The 14,646-nt window shown below is 36.4% G+C and overlaps 1 protein-coding gene across 1 annotated transcript in view; it reads left to right on the top strand.

The window, feature by feature from the left end:
• Positions 1-14,646, top strand: part of LOC136033122 (nuclear pore complex protein Nup160 homolog) — a 47,888-nt gene that overhangs the window by 31,726 nt on the left and 1,516 nt on the right. Inside the window, exons 5-7 of the mRNA XM_065713752.1 lie at positions 844-974; positions 7,504-7,670; positions 10,399-10,620. Coding sequence (XP_065569824.1) covers positions 844-974; positions 7,504-7,670; positions 10,399-10,620 — 520 coding nt within the window. The remainder of the gene's footprint in view (positions 1-843; positions 975-7,503; positions 7,671-10,398; positions 10,621-14,646) is intronic.

Raw genomic sequence — 14,646 nt, 5'->3', positions numbered from 1 at the left:
TTTAGCCAACAAATTTGGTACAGTGGGTCCACCTCTAACTCCCCCACAACCTCCACCCTTCCAAGGACTACCAGGAACCATTACGTCTTTCACGTGACAAGCTTACTTTGCAGAGAAAAAAAAAAAAAAAAAAAAAAAAAAAAAAAAAAAAAAAAAAAAAGTGAATGCACAAATACGATTAAACAGACCTCAATAAAGTAAAAAGAGAGGCAAAAATACAAGCAAATAAGGGCACTATATACAACACATACATACAAGTATGCAATATTTCATATGGCACAAGATCTCAAGGAGATAAAAGAGCCTAAAAGGTGGTCTGAATATCAACCATACAGTCCCTTCACTGTTTTGCATTTACCAAAATTCAATAAACACTTTTACACCTTCACATTAATTTGTTATTTTTATTTTTTCAACCATCAAAATCTTCAGGTATTACTATTTTCTACAACTTGAATTGTTGCCAAGCAGCGTTTTAACAGCACTTAAATTGATTATTTTGAACTTGTATCACTAATCCCAAGTTGAATAATTGCAGTTTAACCACAAAATGTTTTATTCAACCATGTTCTTATAGGCTACCAATTCCAATAGACTAGAGAACTTTATTATGACTTTTATATTCCTGTGTAATTCTTAAATTACTTTCTTCTGTTTCTTTCAATATCTTTATGAACATTTAAAATTAACACCAAATAAGCGCCATTTTAGCTTCTTTTCTTCATCTATCTCCCAAAATTACTTTTTACTGATTTCCAATATGTTTCCTGGATAAGCTATTCATGAATGAAAACGCACGGCAGTGTTCATTATGATTTTATTTAATAATTTATTTCTTGGCAGGTTTGACATCAAGACAACTATCGTGATTGATGCCCTGACATCTGACTACGTAAATCTGTTGAGGTCGCTCAACAATGATTTTACTGCAGAAAGTGAAACTCTTCATTTCATACGATTGAACAATCCTTCTGGTTTGTTTTCATTTTGTGGGTTTATTGTTATTATTTTTAATATTACTTAATGTGATTTATTATTATTATTATTATTATTATTATTATTATTATTTAATGCTATTTTGTTGATCTAGAAATAGTTTTCGGAAACTGATATCCAATTATGTTATGAATGTTATGTTGGGGCTTGGCTTATTCCCTTTCCTTCGCAGGAAATTCCCACCCCCCTGTAATGTCCCTCTTGGAAGATTCGCCCCAGAGGTAAAAATTGCGCAGCCAAAAGGAAATGAAGAGAAATAAAAAGCACAAAGAAAAGTATAATTGTGCATCAGCTATTGTGAAGGAAGGGCGGCGGGCCATTGCTAAGTTGGGAGGAGGGATCCTATATGCCTAAAAAATATGTTTTAATACCCAAATTGGCTATATCTGTATGAGCTTCTGATACACTAGGAAGGGGTATGGGGGGGGGTGGAGGGGAGAATCTTTCATCACCCTTAATTTAGGCTAAGCCTAAATAAGGGTACTGTAGAGAGATATCTCCCTTCTTATTGCAGAAAATTCTTTCTAACATCTATTTTAAAGCTTCATTTAACTAATATAATTTGCTTCGTAATTCATAACCCCCCCCCCCACAAATCCCCCCATGCGCAAAATTGAGCAGGCATAGAGAAAGATCAAAATAAGTACCGCAAAATTTCAATCAAATATTCTAAGGGGTATTCAAAGGACAGAGATCAAAATCAATTTTAGAAGAGGGACTGGCTAGTCTTCAGTCTCTTCTGGCTTTAAAGAGAGGACTAGAACTCTTAATTTTTGATCAAATGAGCATTCTCAGAAGTTTCTATAGTTACGAGGGGGGTGTTGGGGATGAGAATGGGGCATCCCTCTCCTATATGAAATAAGTTCTGCTCGTTTTGGGTTTAATATTATTTTTACTTTCATGGTGTAGACAAATATTTCTAGAAATCCAAAGATATTATACATCAATTTCCACCTACACCTCTCCTTCCTTAGAACTAATTATGTATTTATCTGAAGGCTCAGTGAGAGTTAGGATGTTTTTGCATTGAAATCTACCTTTTGAGGCACCTGCATCTCCCTAACAATAAAATGATCAGAACTCTACTCTAGAGGTTTATAGCTCTTGTCTAAAAAAATTTGATCTTTATTTTTTTTTTTTTTTTTTGTGAAAAATATCACTGATGTTTATTGTTTGTTATTTTATTTGTTTCCCCTAGGGATGATAATATCAAACCAAGGGTCCTACAAGATCGATATAGGGATAATTCGTATGAAATTTTAAGTGCCATTTTAACTAACCCAACAGATGGGAAGGCAACGAGCCCCCTTCTCATATCCCTAATTTCATTAAAGACATCCCAATAAAAATTTGAAACAACCATTTGGTTCGTCATATAATGGTCCAATTAGTATACCGGGACGGAGGGGGGGGGGCTAGTTACATATGATCTTTCTTTTCTTAAAATGAGTACAAGAACTTCTGTTTTCTTCGAATGAGCCCTGTCCAGGGTTTATATGACCATCCCTTCCATATGAAGTACCTCTTGTAAAAAAAATATTTATAATGATGAATTGTAGCTTTATGGCCATTTGCTATAGGCAACGACAGACCGTCGCCTACTGATATGGTTTGTTTCGTTCACGTTTTTTCCTCAGAAAATTTTACCCCTCTCCTAGAACCCCATCTGATATCTGGTCCTTTGCAACGCTTAAGGACGTCTGGTCAAGGTTTCAAGGCTCCCCTTTTTTTTTAGAATAGTTGAAAATATCAATAAATTTGCATCCAAGGATGACCGAACCTCCACAACGCCTGGGACAAGGACCGTAAATTATGTCAAATGTCAATTCTTTTTAGGTATAGTTTAGAGTGGAAAGGGAGGGGGAGGTTTAGTCCTAGGAATGTATTGGCGTCAAAGTCTTTGGAATCGTTTTTTTTGGTAACAAAAGATAATTATTTTGCTATGGAAAGGGGGAGGGGTTAGTGGCCCGGAAATTAGCCACAACGTCTTTTCTTGATCAATTTTAAACTTACAGCCGTAAGCCCTTTGTTCAAGGGGACTAAGTAAGGTATAAGGAAACTGTTTAATGATTGGTTCCTTTGAAACTGGTCCCTCCTCTAATAGCATGGGCTCCAAAAAGGGCCGAATCTTTCCAATTGACCTTAAACTTACGTGAAACTTTGGGCTAAGGGGTCCTAATGCAGAAGGGAATAGATATTTATATCCCCTCAAAATGCAGCCCAAAAAAGCTCAATAAAGCGCCAAAAACTTTTTTTTCTCATCCATTTCTAACAGAAAGGACTATTTTAGAAACTTAAAAGGGGGATTGTTCTGTTAAAAGTTGAAAGTACTTCTATCCTTTTCAAAGGCCGAAAGCTACTAGAGGGTATTAAACCTCCCTCTCGCTTCCTTTTCTGAAATCTGGCCTTCCTCTAATGCGTTTGATATCGAATGAGATTTTGAGATATCTGTCTTATTCGAAAATCTCCAAATTTCTGTTAAGTTTGTCTCTGAAGTTGATACCAGTCCCATAACCGCAATGTTAAACTTTGTTTTACTCTGCAATGATAGCACGAAAAAAGTATTAAAATAGAATAGTATTGCAAAAACAAATACTATGAGACATTCTACAACACGTATTTGGCCTATATTTTAGAATATTGGTAAAACATTCTATAATTTCTTTCTTTCTTGTTTTTTTTTTATTCGTCGTATTTTCTCTGTGCCTGCTTAATTTTGAATATGGGTTAATTTTCAGTGGGGTTGATAAGCATAGCACCGTTGTATTGATCCAGTTTTTAAGAAATGGTTAATCCGGGTGGATTTGATCTCCTAATCTAGACTGTCTTTTGTTTCTTTTTGTTTTAGTGCAAAAAACCTAGATTAAAGCTCAAATTTAGCTATTAACAGCAAGTCTGGTGGTTTCGCCTCGACTGGCATCTCATATTTAGATGTTAGTTGGGAATTTGTTAAACTGTAAGCTCCCCCAACTCAAATCAGTCTACAGTGATAAATACCTATATTGATGTTCCTTTTTGATAATTATACAAATAAAATGGGAAAATAAATATCACTCAATAACTTCTGAAAAGAACCAACAGAAAATGAGCTAAGATGTTTGTTGTACAGCTGCGTACACTCCTCATCCACACCAACCTTTTTGAAGTTTTACTCTTTACTCCCTTCTTTAACTTTCTTTCACATTGTTTATTATAATCCCTTCTCACCCCGTTCGTAGGTGTCCTCCTTTTGTTTTGTCCTTGGTTTGATGCCCGAAAAGCCCAATTTTGGGGCTTATCATGGCCCAATAAAGCACAACCTATCATAACTCCTCCGTAAAAAGGAAATCGAACCACATTTTTACAGCCTATCATTTAATATATGGCTATTCAAAAGAAGACTTGAACCTTCCCTTAGACAATTCTTGTGGAAAGTAACTAGCAAGTCTTCCTCGCCCTTTTGAATTGACCCATTTTTCAAAGCTATACTGGACAACTGAATTTTCGCTTCTTTTAGTGTCCCAATTATAATTTAGAGATTATCTTCCTGTTCTTGCAAACTTTTCAAAGAGGCACACTCGTGCCTCTATAAAGAGGCGACCCACGACAATGTTAAGCGATTTTTGGTTCCAGTGGTCGCAGAGGGATGGGGAGGGATGCATTTCGTAGCCCGAGCTCCAACTAAGAAACCTGCCAAATTTCATCCCCCTCCAACTTTTCCTTCATGGGGAAAATCTGGCCGAAAGTTTCGACCAGTCAACCCCAGCCCCCCTTTAACGTTGTCCGATCGGGCTGAAATTCACAAGTTAAGGTCCCCTAGGGCCCAGGAGCTTATCCGCGAAATTTCAGCTCGATCCGATAACTCCTTCCCTGTTTTCCAGAAACCACGCATAGACACTTAAAATTCATTTTCTTTTTTTTTCTCGACGCCTACAGGTCACAGCCGACATCGGATCTGGGTGTACGAGGACTCATTCGATGCGGAATTCTCCGAGTAATTTTCCTGGAAAGTTTAGTAGGAAAATCTTAACCCCCCGAAAGTTTCGACTCCCCAACCCCATCCCCCTTTTAACGTTGTCCGATCGGGCTGAAATTCACAAGTTAAGGTCCTCTACGGCCCAGGAGCTTATCCGCGAAATTTCAGCTCGATCCGATAACTCCTTCCCTGTTTTCCAGAAACCACGCATTAGCTACTTAATTAACGCATTTCTCTCCATAAGAGCCCATGTTAATTTGAAATTTTTAAAACTTATTGAGAAGTTATATTTACACACATGTAAGTGATTAGCTCAGTCGGTAGAGCGTGGGACTTTTAATCCTCTGGTCAAGGGTTCAAGTCCCTTACGGGCGGTTTTTTTTAACAACATCAATATAAAAGTGTATAATTTTGATAACACCTGGACAGCTTATCAATTGAGAGATAACAGAATATTAGCTTCTTATGAGCAAAAGAAACATTTCGGTCATTCTATCTATTTTTTTTTCTATTTTATACAATGATTTAAAAGCGGGGGGGGGGGCGGCAGCCACCCAAGTTCCTCTCCTAATTCCTGTACGAGGAGTACAGGAATTATTAAATTACATCCACCATGGATTGTAGAAAAACGTACAGAAATAATATGAAAAAAACTTCGTTTTCTTAAAGAGTTAAAGAGGCTGCATCCCAAAGTCGAACCTTAAAACGTACAGGAATTAGAAGAGGCAGTTGGGGGGCTGCCGCCCCCCAAACCCCCAACTTTTAAAGACTCTTTGGTACAGGTTTTTTGTTTTTTTTGCTAACCCCCCGCTCTTGGCTTCGGAAAGGCCCTCTTTTAATTAACAAAAAATTGAAATGAATGAATAATGGAATAACTTCGAAAAATGTTAAACACAAGAGGACAGGAGAACCATTGCGCCGAAAATAGTAATTAGTAACAATGAAGTCCCCCACAAAAAAAACCTGTACAAAAGAGTCTTTAAAAGCTGGGGGTTTGGGGGGCGGCAGCCCCCCAACTGCCTCTTCTAATTCCTGTACGTTTTAAGGTTCGACTTTGGGACGCAGCCTCTTTAACTCTTTAAGAAAACGAAGTTTTTTTCATATTATCAACTGTAAAAGATGCTGTTCTCCTTGGCTTCTCCTTTTTACACCTTTTCTGCATCCACTGTTTTTGCTAATAATGCTGCCTAGATAAGTGAAGCTTCCCATTCCTTGGTCATCTCCTGGCTCTCTTCATCACCTCTTCATCCACATATAGTCCTAGTTTCATGACTTGGTCTTCTTAACATTAGCTTTAGATTTCATAGATTACAGCTAGAGTTCATAGCCTTCTATGACTGCCAGTTAAGTAATGTCATCCCTGAATTAAAAAAGAATGAAGTATGATTGTCAAGACTTCATATAGCTTATTCGAGATTATTGCTTCTAACACATTAGTTTGGATAAGTTATCCTGTTTGGTTACCAACGTCAACAACATAAAAAAAATTGTAATAACCATAACAAATAATCAGAAAAGAAATTAATCAAATTAGTCAAAGAAATTCTTCTTTGACTAATTAATCAAAGAAATTAGTCAAGGCAGTAGTGTTGCACTGATATAGAGCGATAAGTCCCTCGTGTATTCTTTATTCCTCAGCCACTGTGTATGAAAACGCTGGGCGTACAAACTCGGAAGAGGCTCACCACCCTTTTCCCGCGCCATTTTGTCCCCGGGTACCCCTCTAACTCACCGTGGTATTGGATAAAATTTCAAAATTAGCATTTTCTTCGTAATTGTCGGAAAGCCATTTAAATATGTCTCTGGGGATGACATAACCCACCAGTATCACGAGCAAGAACCCTTAAAATGAAATACTAGTTGTTCATTGATAGGTCTTAGTAGAAAAAGGTAGGCGTGTTTGGTCTTAGCTAATGGACTATTTAAAAATTTTCAGGGATTGTTTCCTGTGCCAAAGGGATGGGGAAGTGTGCCCAAAAATAACTTGAAAATCTTTCTATATTTGATTGATTGAAATTTTACATTCATAAGTTATGGATCAAGGAGACTGAAAGACAAAAAAAAATTATTTAAGGGGCATGGACCACCAGAAAATGGGTTTTTCTTTTTTCTTGGTCGTTAAATTAGTTGTCTGTTCAGGAGTGTTGCGAGGCAAGCTCTTTTTTTTGCATGGAAAATAAAAGTTGTAAAATGTAAACTTAGCTTTCAGGCTATTTATTTTTTTATTTGAGTTATCCAATTGTTCTCTTGCTATACTTATTGATTTTTTTTAGATTTTTTTTTAGTTATTTACTAAACTCAAATATTTTATGATAAATCCGAACATGTGAGCATTGAGAATCATTTTTTTTTTGCGCCAAAAATAGAGTTTGAGCAGCTTAAACGTAAGTTAAGGCTATGTTTTGTTGCTTTTTAGATATGAATTATCCATAAAAAGGTATAAAATTTAAAATTAAAATGCCACCTCTTTGTTTTTTTCGAAAGAACCAAAATTTTTAAGTCTTGCTGTTATGCAAAGATTTTTTTTTAGTTATTTTATATTTTGTTTTCAGTCCGTGAAATAGTATCTTCCCGGCCAGTTGAGCAAGTTGAAAGACTGCTCGAGGCTAGTCTAGTAGCAGCAGAAAGGTCTTTGGAAACGGCGTGTCATCGTACATGTGCCTTTCGAATTCTTAGTTCAGATGTCTTCTTACCGGCTTGGCTTGTAAAGTCCTACTCGGTAAGTCTTTTTTCTGTAAAGGTGAATTTGATTTTTTTTTTTCCGAAGCAAGAGGAAAGTCGTGTTAACCATCCTAATTTCTTCTTGCTTGCATAGTTTTTCTTCTCTATTTATATTAAAGTTTCCCTCTAGCATGAACTAATGTATTTCCTTCTTCGTGGTTTTTTTTATATACTAATTTATATTTCTAAATTTAGATTTATCAAAAAGAGAGCAAACCTTTTGTACTTAAGAAATGTCCACGATTTGCTCAATTTTCATAGTCAAATACAATTTATTACAATTTTTTCTTCTTTTTTGGAGGAACCGCCATGTTCTCATTAGAAGGGGACGTCGAGAAAATGACATAAAATGGAAAAACGATAAGAAAAGAATTCAATAATTTTAATTAACGTAAGCTTAAATTTTAAGAAGAGTATGCATAGATAGATGAAACTCCGGTAGATTCATGTGGATCTTGAATACTCTTATCGTGTGTCAAATCCTCTTAAGGGGAAGGGGGGCACCGTCTAGAAAAATTGAAAAAAGGTAATTTATTCGTTATACTAGCAGTAGAAAATGTAGGCCGCCTCCACCTGTCTCGTCAAGACCCAACAGTATTACCTTCATCATGCGTGAAATCCTTTTTACGGTGAGGTCATCTAAAAGAAACTGAAAAAAAGAATTTTCTTTTATAATGACACTAATGAAACCCCAGCCCCATCCTCAACAGAAAAACTGAAAAACCTTCCCTGTAGCCAAAATTGTTCTAGAAGGGAGGGGGGTTGGATTTGACCTCCTGCCCCAGAATGTTTGTCCGACTTGTAAAAACGTAACAAAAATGAATTAAACAATTTTTGATGCGTTTTTGTACCCCCCCCCCCTCTGAGTAAAAAATCTTGGATACGCCGCTGTCTGTACCTATTCTCGTTGGCCATCGATCCGTAGATTATTTGTAGATTGTGTTTGGGTGTACGCTTTCATAATTGTTATGGACCAAGGAAAAACAGCCGTAACCCAGCGCAATATCCAATGAATACCCAGTGATTGGGTTTGAGTTGTGAGTAGTAAATGTAAATATTGAACAAATGATATAATAGTATCGTACTGCAGACTAGAGAATAGTTTAACTAATGGAAATATTCATTAACTAATTAAAATTTGAGTTTTTTTGCAATAGCCAATGGAATACAATAATTATGGCTATTGATTATATGAACAAGAGGTAGGTGTGGTTTCTGCATGAAGTTTTACAAGCAAGACTTGTTAGTATGAAATATGATTATGAATCGTTTCGATGAAACTAAAAAGATTTAATCTTTAAAGAGAGAAATATAAAAAGATCTGTTCGGAAAGATTTAAGATACTAAAAAGAATTAAAAGAAACAAACAAAAATATGATAAAAAATATATTTTGATCTGAAAATGCACTAAAAAGGTAAAAACTAATTTTCCTTTCCTTCTACTCGGAAGAATTGGAAGTTTTTACAGAATAGAAACAAAAGCGCGTGGTAGTCATTACGCATTTTATATCAAAATTTTCGAGTTTTCGGGTAGTAGGAATTTTTTTTTTTACTTTTCGGTACATTTGGATGCTAAAGCGTTTTAATTTCTAAAAGAATGTTTAAGTGTGTTCTCCGTTCTCTTGATGTAATGTTTTTTTGCTCGTGCATAAGCGATTTAGAATTAAAGTCGGTTGCATGCTTCCTCTAAAGGTAAGATTCGCAAATATCATATTTAGGCTTAGCTTCATTATCTTTATAGACGCTTAATTTTCTTGTAAACTCTCTCGTAATATATCTTGGTAGATTCCAAATGTTTAAGGTAACAGATTGCCAAAGGTTGTACGAAGGCTGTCCATGTGCTGTCAACGAAAAGCAGGTTATCCCTGCTTTTATTTTGATTCCAACCGAGGACACACCCATAGGGCAGAGAGCTTCGAAAGAAATTTCGGAATTCACACGAAATTTCAGAATTTTAGGAATTTCAAAGAAATTCTGAAAATTTCGAATTCACATGATTTAGATTTCACACAACTTTTTAATAGTTTTTCGGTTTACAAATTTAATCCCCCCGCCCGTCTTCGTAGAGATAGACCTCTATTTAGTTAGTTCTGCACATATGTCTTTTCCCTGCGCATTTTGGGATGGGTTCAAAGGAATGGGTATAGGTCATAAGGAAGGACTTCTAAGAAACTGAAACTTAAATTAGGGGGAAGAGAATTAATTAATGTTGAGGAGGAGCGGTGCAAACTGTGTTGATCCAGGTGACTCGCTGCAGTGAGTTGTTGTTAGTAGTAGTAGTTTTCCACTGCGCATAGATTTATCTGAAGCTTTTTTTTTACTTTAACCAATATTTATCTGGATTTTGGCTTAAAGAGTTCCCATTATTGAGTTCAAACACTAATTCACTCTGAGGTTTCAACGCAGAGTAACTGAGAGTGTATTTGTAAAGAATCTTATCTCCAGCAGGTTTGCTTTACAATAGTTTATCTTTCTTGAATTTCTGTAGACTGTAGTTCAGATCCGGATTTCGCTCGGTGGTGGGGGATTACGATTAGAAAAAACATAACAACATTTTTGTATGCATTTTGTTATGTCTTTATGAGTCGGACAAACATTTGCGGAGGAGAGGGGGGATGTCGAGCCCCCCTTCCTCTTCCTGGAAACAGCCTTAGTCAGACCACATTTACTTAAAGTTAAAACCGTTCTTTTAGGCGAGAGTTACCTTATTTCATTTTAGTTTTCAGTTACGAAATTGGCCCGAGTTGGTATCACTATATCACCAGCTTGGTTTTCTTGAAGAAGCCTCCCGGCTTGCTGTTAAAAAGTACTCAGAACTCGTTCGGAGTCTAGAAAAAATTACTTTCAAACGTCAAGAAAAGTATATACCACCAAGTCGACTGAGAGTTCTTGACAAACTCCTTATGGAGCTCAAATATCAAGTAGTGACGGATTCTTATTGGAGCAACGTATGGTTTTTATTTTGTTTGATTGGATCTACGAGGAAATTAAAAAAAAAACTGTTCAGCGTAGCTTTTTGGGCTTGAACGTTGGTTATTTTGTTTAGTTAAGATCTATAGAATTGTTCTCTCTCTCTCTCTCTCTCTCTCTCTCTCTCTCTCTCTCTCTCTCTCTCTCTCTCTCTCTCTCTCTCTCTCTCTCTCTCTCTCTCTCTCTCTCTCTCTCTCTCTCTCTCTCTCTCTCTCTCTCTCTCTCTCTCTCTCTCTCGCTCTTTCTCTCTCTCTCTCTCTCTCTCTCTCTCTCTCTCTCTCTCTCTCTCTCTCTCTCTCTCTCTCTCCTCTCCTCTCCTCTCCTCTCCTCTCCTCTCCTCTCTCTCCTCTCTCTCTATCTCTACGTATCAGGTATAATTATCAGGCGGATGTTTGGTTGGTTTAGACTTATTTTGTTTCCAATTTGAATATACTTTCTTTGCTCTGAAGGGTTTTATGTGTTAGATATAAAATTCCTTCGAAAAGGTATGGAAGGACAAGTAAAACCTTTCAAATGCGTTGTTTAAAAAAGGTCCGATTGCAAACGGCTGTGATAATTAAACTTGAAGACCTTCTTTACAGTCCATATAATTTAAAACGAACAGAAATTACTCCGTATATGAAAGGGACTTTTCCTCCTCAACGCTTCGCTCTTTACGCTAAAGTTTGACCCTTTCTCTTAACTCTACTTTTTAAAACAGTAAGAAACCTAGCGTAAAGAGCGGGGCGTTGAGGAGGAAAAGTCCCTTTCATATACGGAGTAATTTCTGTTCGTTTTAAGTTTTAATGTCGCTCCTTACTTACCGTTACAAAAACTTGTTTTTTTATTCAATTTCTGGACGTTTTTGAATTATGCATGTTTTAATCTTGGCTCTCCACACAAAAATAATTAAAACGAAATTTGCATATTAATTAATTGCCATTAATCGGAAGATTTTGAGAAAAAAGAAGCGAAGGAGGAGGCCTAGTTGCCCTCCAAGTTTTTGACTTCTTAAAAAAGCAACTAGAACTTTTATCTTTTTACAAACGTTTTCATTGGTAAAAAATATACGTAACTTACGAATTAACTTTCGTAACGAACTTCTATATTCGTATGTTTTTATTGCGTATCTGAGGGGGTTCAACCCTCGTCGATACCTCGCTCTTTGCACTAAAGCTTAGATTGTGTCCCAATTCCTTAAGAATGACCTCTGAATCACAAAGGCCGTAGAATAAATAGTTGAAATTACTAAAAATACTTTAGCGGAAAGAGTGAGGTATAACGAGGAGGTAACGTCCTATAACGGTATCCTCCAACGTACCCCCCCCACCCTCAACTCTCCCCCAAAAATAAAAAAAATCCCCCTGAAAAAGTCTGTACACTTCCCAGTAACCATTACTATATGTAAACACAGGTCAAAGTTTTCAACTTGTAGCCCCTCCCACAGGGACTGTGGGGGAGTAAGTCGTCCCTAAAGACATAGTTATTAGGCTTTTCGACTATGGTGAATAACATGGCTATCTCATAATTTTGATCAGGTGACTTTGGAGAAAAATGAGCGTGGGAGGGGGGCTAGGTGCCCTCCAATTTTTTTGGTCACTTAAAAAGGTTACTAGAACTTTTAATTTCCCTTAGAATGAACCCTCTCGCAAGGTTATAGGACCACTCAGTCGATACGATCACCCCTGGGAAAAGAACTACAAAAAACAAAAAAAAAAACAAATAAACACGCATCCGTGATCTGTCTCCTGGCAAAAAATGCGAAATTCCACATTTTTGTAGATTGGAGCTTGAAACTTCTACAATAAGATTCTCTGATATGCTGAATATGATGGTGTGATTTTTGAAAAGATTGTATGACTTTTAGAAGGTGTTTCCCCCTATTTTCTAAAATGTGGCAAATTTTCTCAGGCTCTTAACTTTTGACGGGTATAACTGATCTTGATGAAACTTTTATATCTAAAATCAGCATTAAAATTTGATTCTTTTGATGTAACTATTGGTATCAAAACTCCATTTTTTAGAGTTTCGGTTACTATTGAGCCGGGTCACTCCTTACTACAGTTCGTTACCAAGAACTGTTTGATCTGTTGGTATCAAATTCTGTTTTTAAGAGCTTTGGTTACTATTGAGCGGGTCGCTCCTTACTTACAGTTCGCTACCAAGAATTGTTTGATATTATCTGGATATATCCGGCGATATTTGTTCACTAACAGATGGAGCAGTTTTTTGGCAGACATATGCCTCTAGTAATTTTTTGGGGTATGTAGAATTACGGCTTTAACCAAGAATTGAACGACCCAAGGTTTGCTAGCGAACAAACAATTCTACATTTGGAAATTCGTCTATTGAAATAGCTATCGTAGCACTCAAAAGTGAACGCTAAATTACGCTACTTTCACAATCATAAAATGGTCACTAATTAGATACACTTACGAAATATGGCACAACTTCCAATTCACTTGTTAAATGCTCTTACGAAATATGGTACAAAGGAGTTTGCGAATCTGTTCGTACGGCACTTGACTGGTTCTGGTTTGTTGTAGTATGTCTGCTGATTGATGCGGATGGTGGAAGTATGGATCGGTGCCTCCCGTTTATTAATAGTGATTTCCCAAATTTCATTATTAGCTCATGTCTTTGATCGAATAAGGTGGGCAAATTCAAGAGCTCAAGGGCACTTTCGTAGCTGTTGAAACTGGGTCCAAACATCCTATTGTATGAAATAATGACAACATAAAGAATTAACATAATTTTAAAATAATGTTTAATATGTGCCTTTTCTAAGATCCCAAATTCAGGATAGAGATCCAAAGATTCTGGGAAAAATCCGAAAGTTTGGCAGATCTAAGAAGAATAGGGATGGTGATTTAAAGTACATACGAAATTCACCTAATTTTAAATCAAACGAAAGGCCTCAAACAAGCTTGCTTCAAGCCTGCTAGCTGCCCAGCTTTTACTTTGTTGCAAGCTTAAATCAAGTCTTGAAACAGCTTTCAAAACAAGCCAGAAGCAAAGAATTCCCTGCAATCAGAAAGAAACAAAACCAGGTTTTCCTTGAATCCTTGTTTGGTTGCCCAGAAATAAGATTAAGCAGCAGAGATAGAAATAATAGATCCATGGTGGCAGTTTTTCAGATGGAATCGGAATCGATCGAGTGCCGTGTCAGTGAATCCCTTTTCTATCCCCAAATTTTAGTTTTCCTTAAAAAGCCACTTCAAACTGGGGCATTGATACCTAAAATGGATTTGCCGCTTCATTACGCTTAGGAAAATTTGATTTCGAATCATTTTCTTGTCTATAAGACTTTTCAAACAGTCCGTGGCAACAAACCGTAAGTAAGGAGCAACCCGCTCAATAGTAACCAAATCTCTAAAAACGGAATTTCTATCCCAATACATATATCAAAAGAATCAAATTATTATACTGACTATTCGCTCTTTACGCTAAGTTTTAATTTTGTCTGAATTCTTTAAGAAAGACTTCTGAAACACTATATTCGTTTAATTGGAACAATAGGAAGTGTCTTTCAAAATTACTATAAAACTTTGGTGTAAAGAGTGAGGTGTTGACGACGAGGCAACCTGCATTTACGTAATTTAAGTTTTCTGTTCGTTTTAAGTTTTAATGTTGCTCCGTACTTTCAGTTGAAAAAAATTAGCTCTTTTTATTTAATTATATAATGGTCAAAACTGTTTATTGCTAGTGAAGATAACTAGTTTTAATCCAACACTAGTGACTTCTTGTAAAATACTTTACACAAAAATTTTCCTATCTCAATCTGGTGCATAAATGGATTACTTTTCAAAACTGAGATTTCTTACCACTAAGAAGGTTAGCAAAACTTACTCTCAAAAATACAATCACTATACATTCAATCACTACGATCACTAAGGTGCTGAATGGCGCATCCACAAATTTCGAAAAAAGCTTTAAAATTTCTGATACCCTTCCGTGCGTCCTATACTTGCCAAACCACTTTTTTCTACTGCCGTTGCAATGAAATCGAACACCTATTCAAAACC

This window comes from Artemia franciscana, chromosome 11 (genome assembly GCF_032884065.1).
Source record: "Artemia franciscana chromosome 11, ASM3288406v1, whole genome shotgun sequence".
Taxonomy (NCBI): Eukaryota; Metazoa; Arthropoda; class Branchiopoda; order Anostraca; family Artemiidae; genus Artemia; species Artemia franciscana.
Note: the sequence above shows the minus strand (reverse complement) of the source record. Positions and strands in the feature narration are given on the sequence as shown.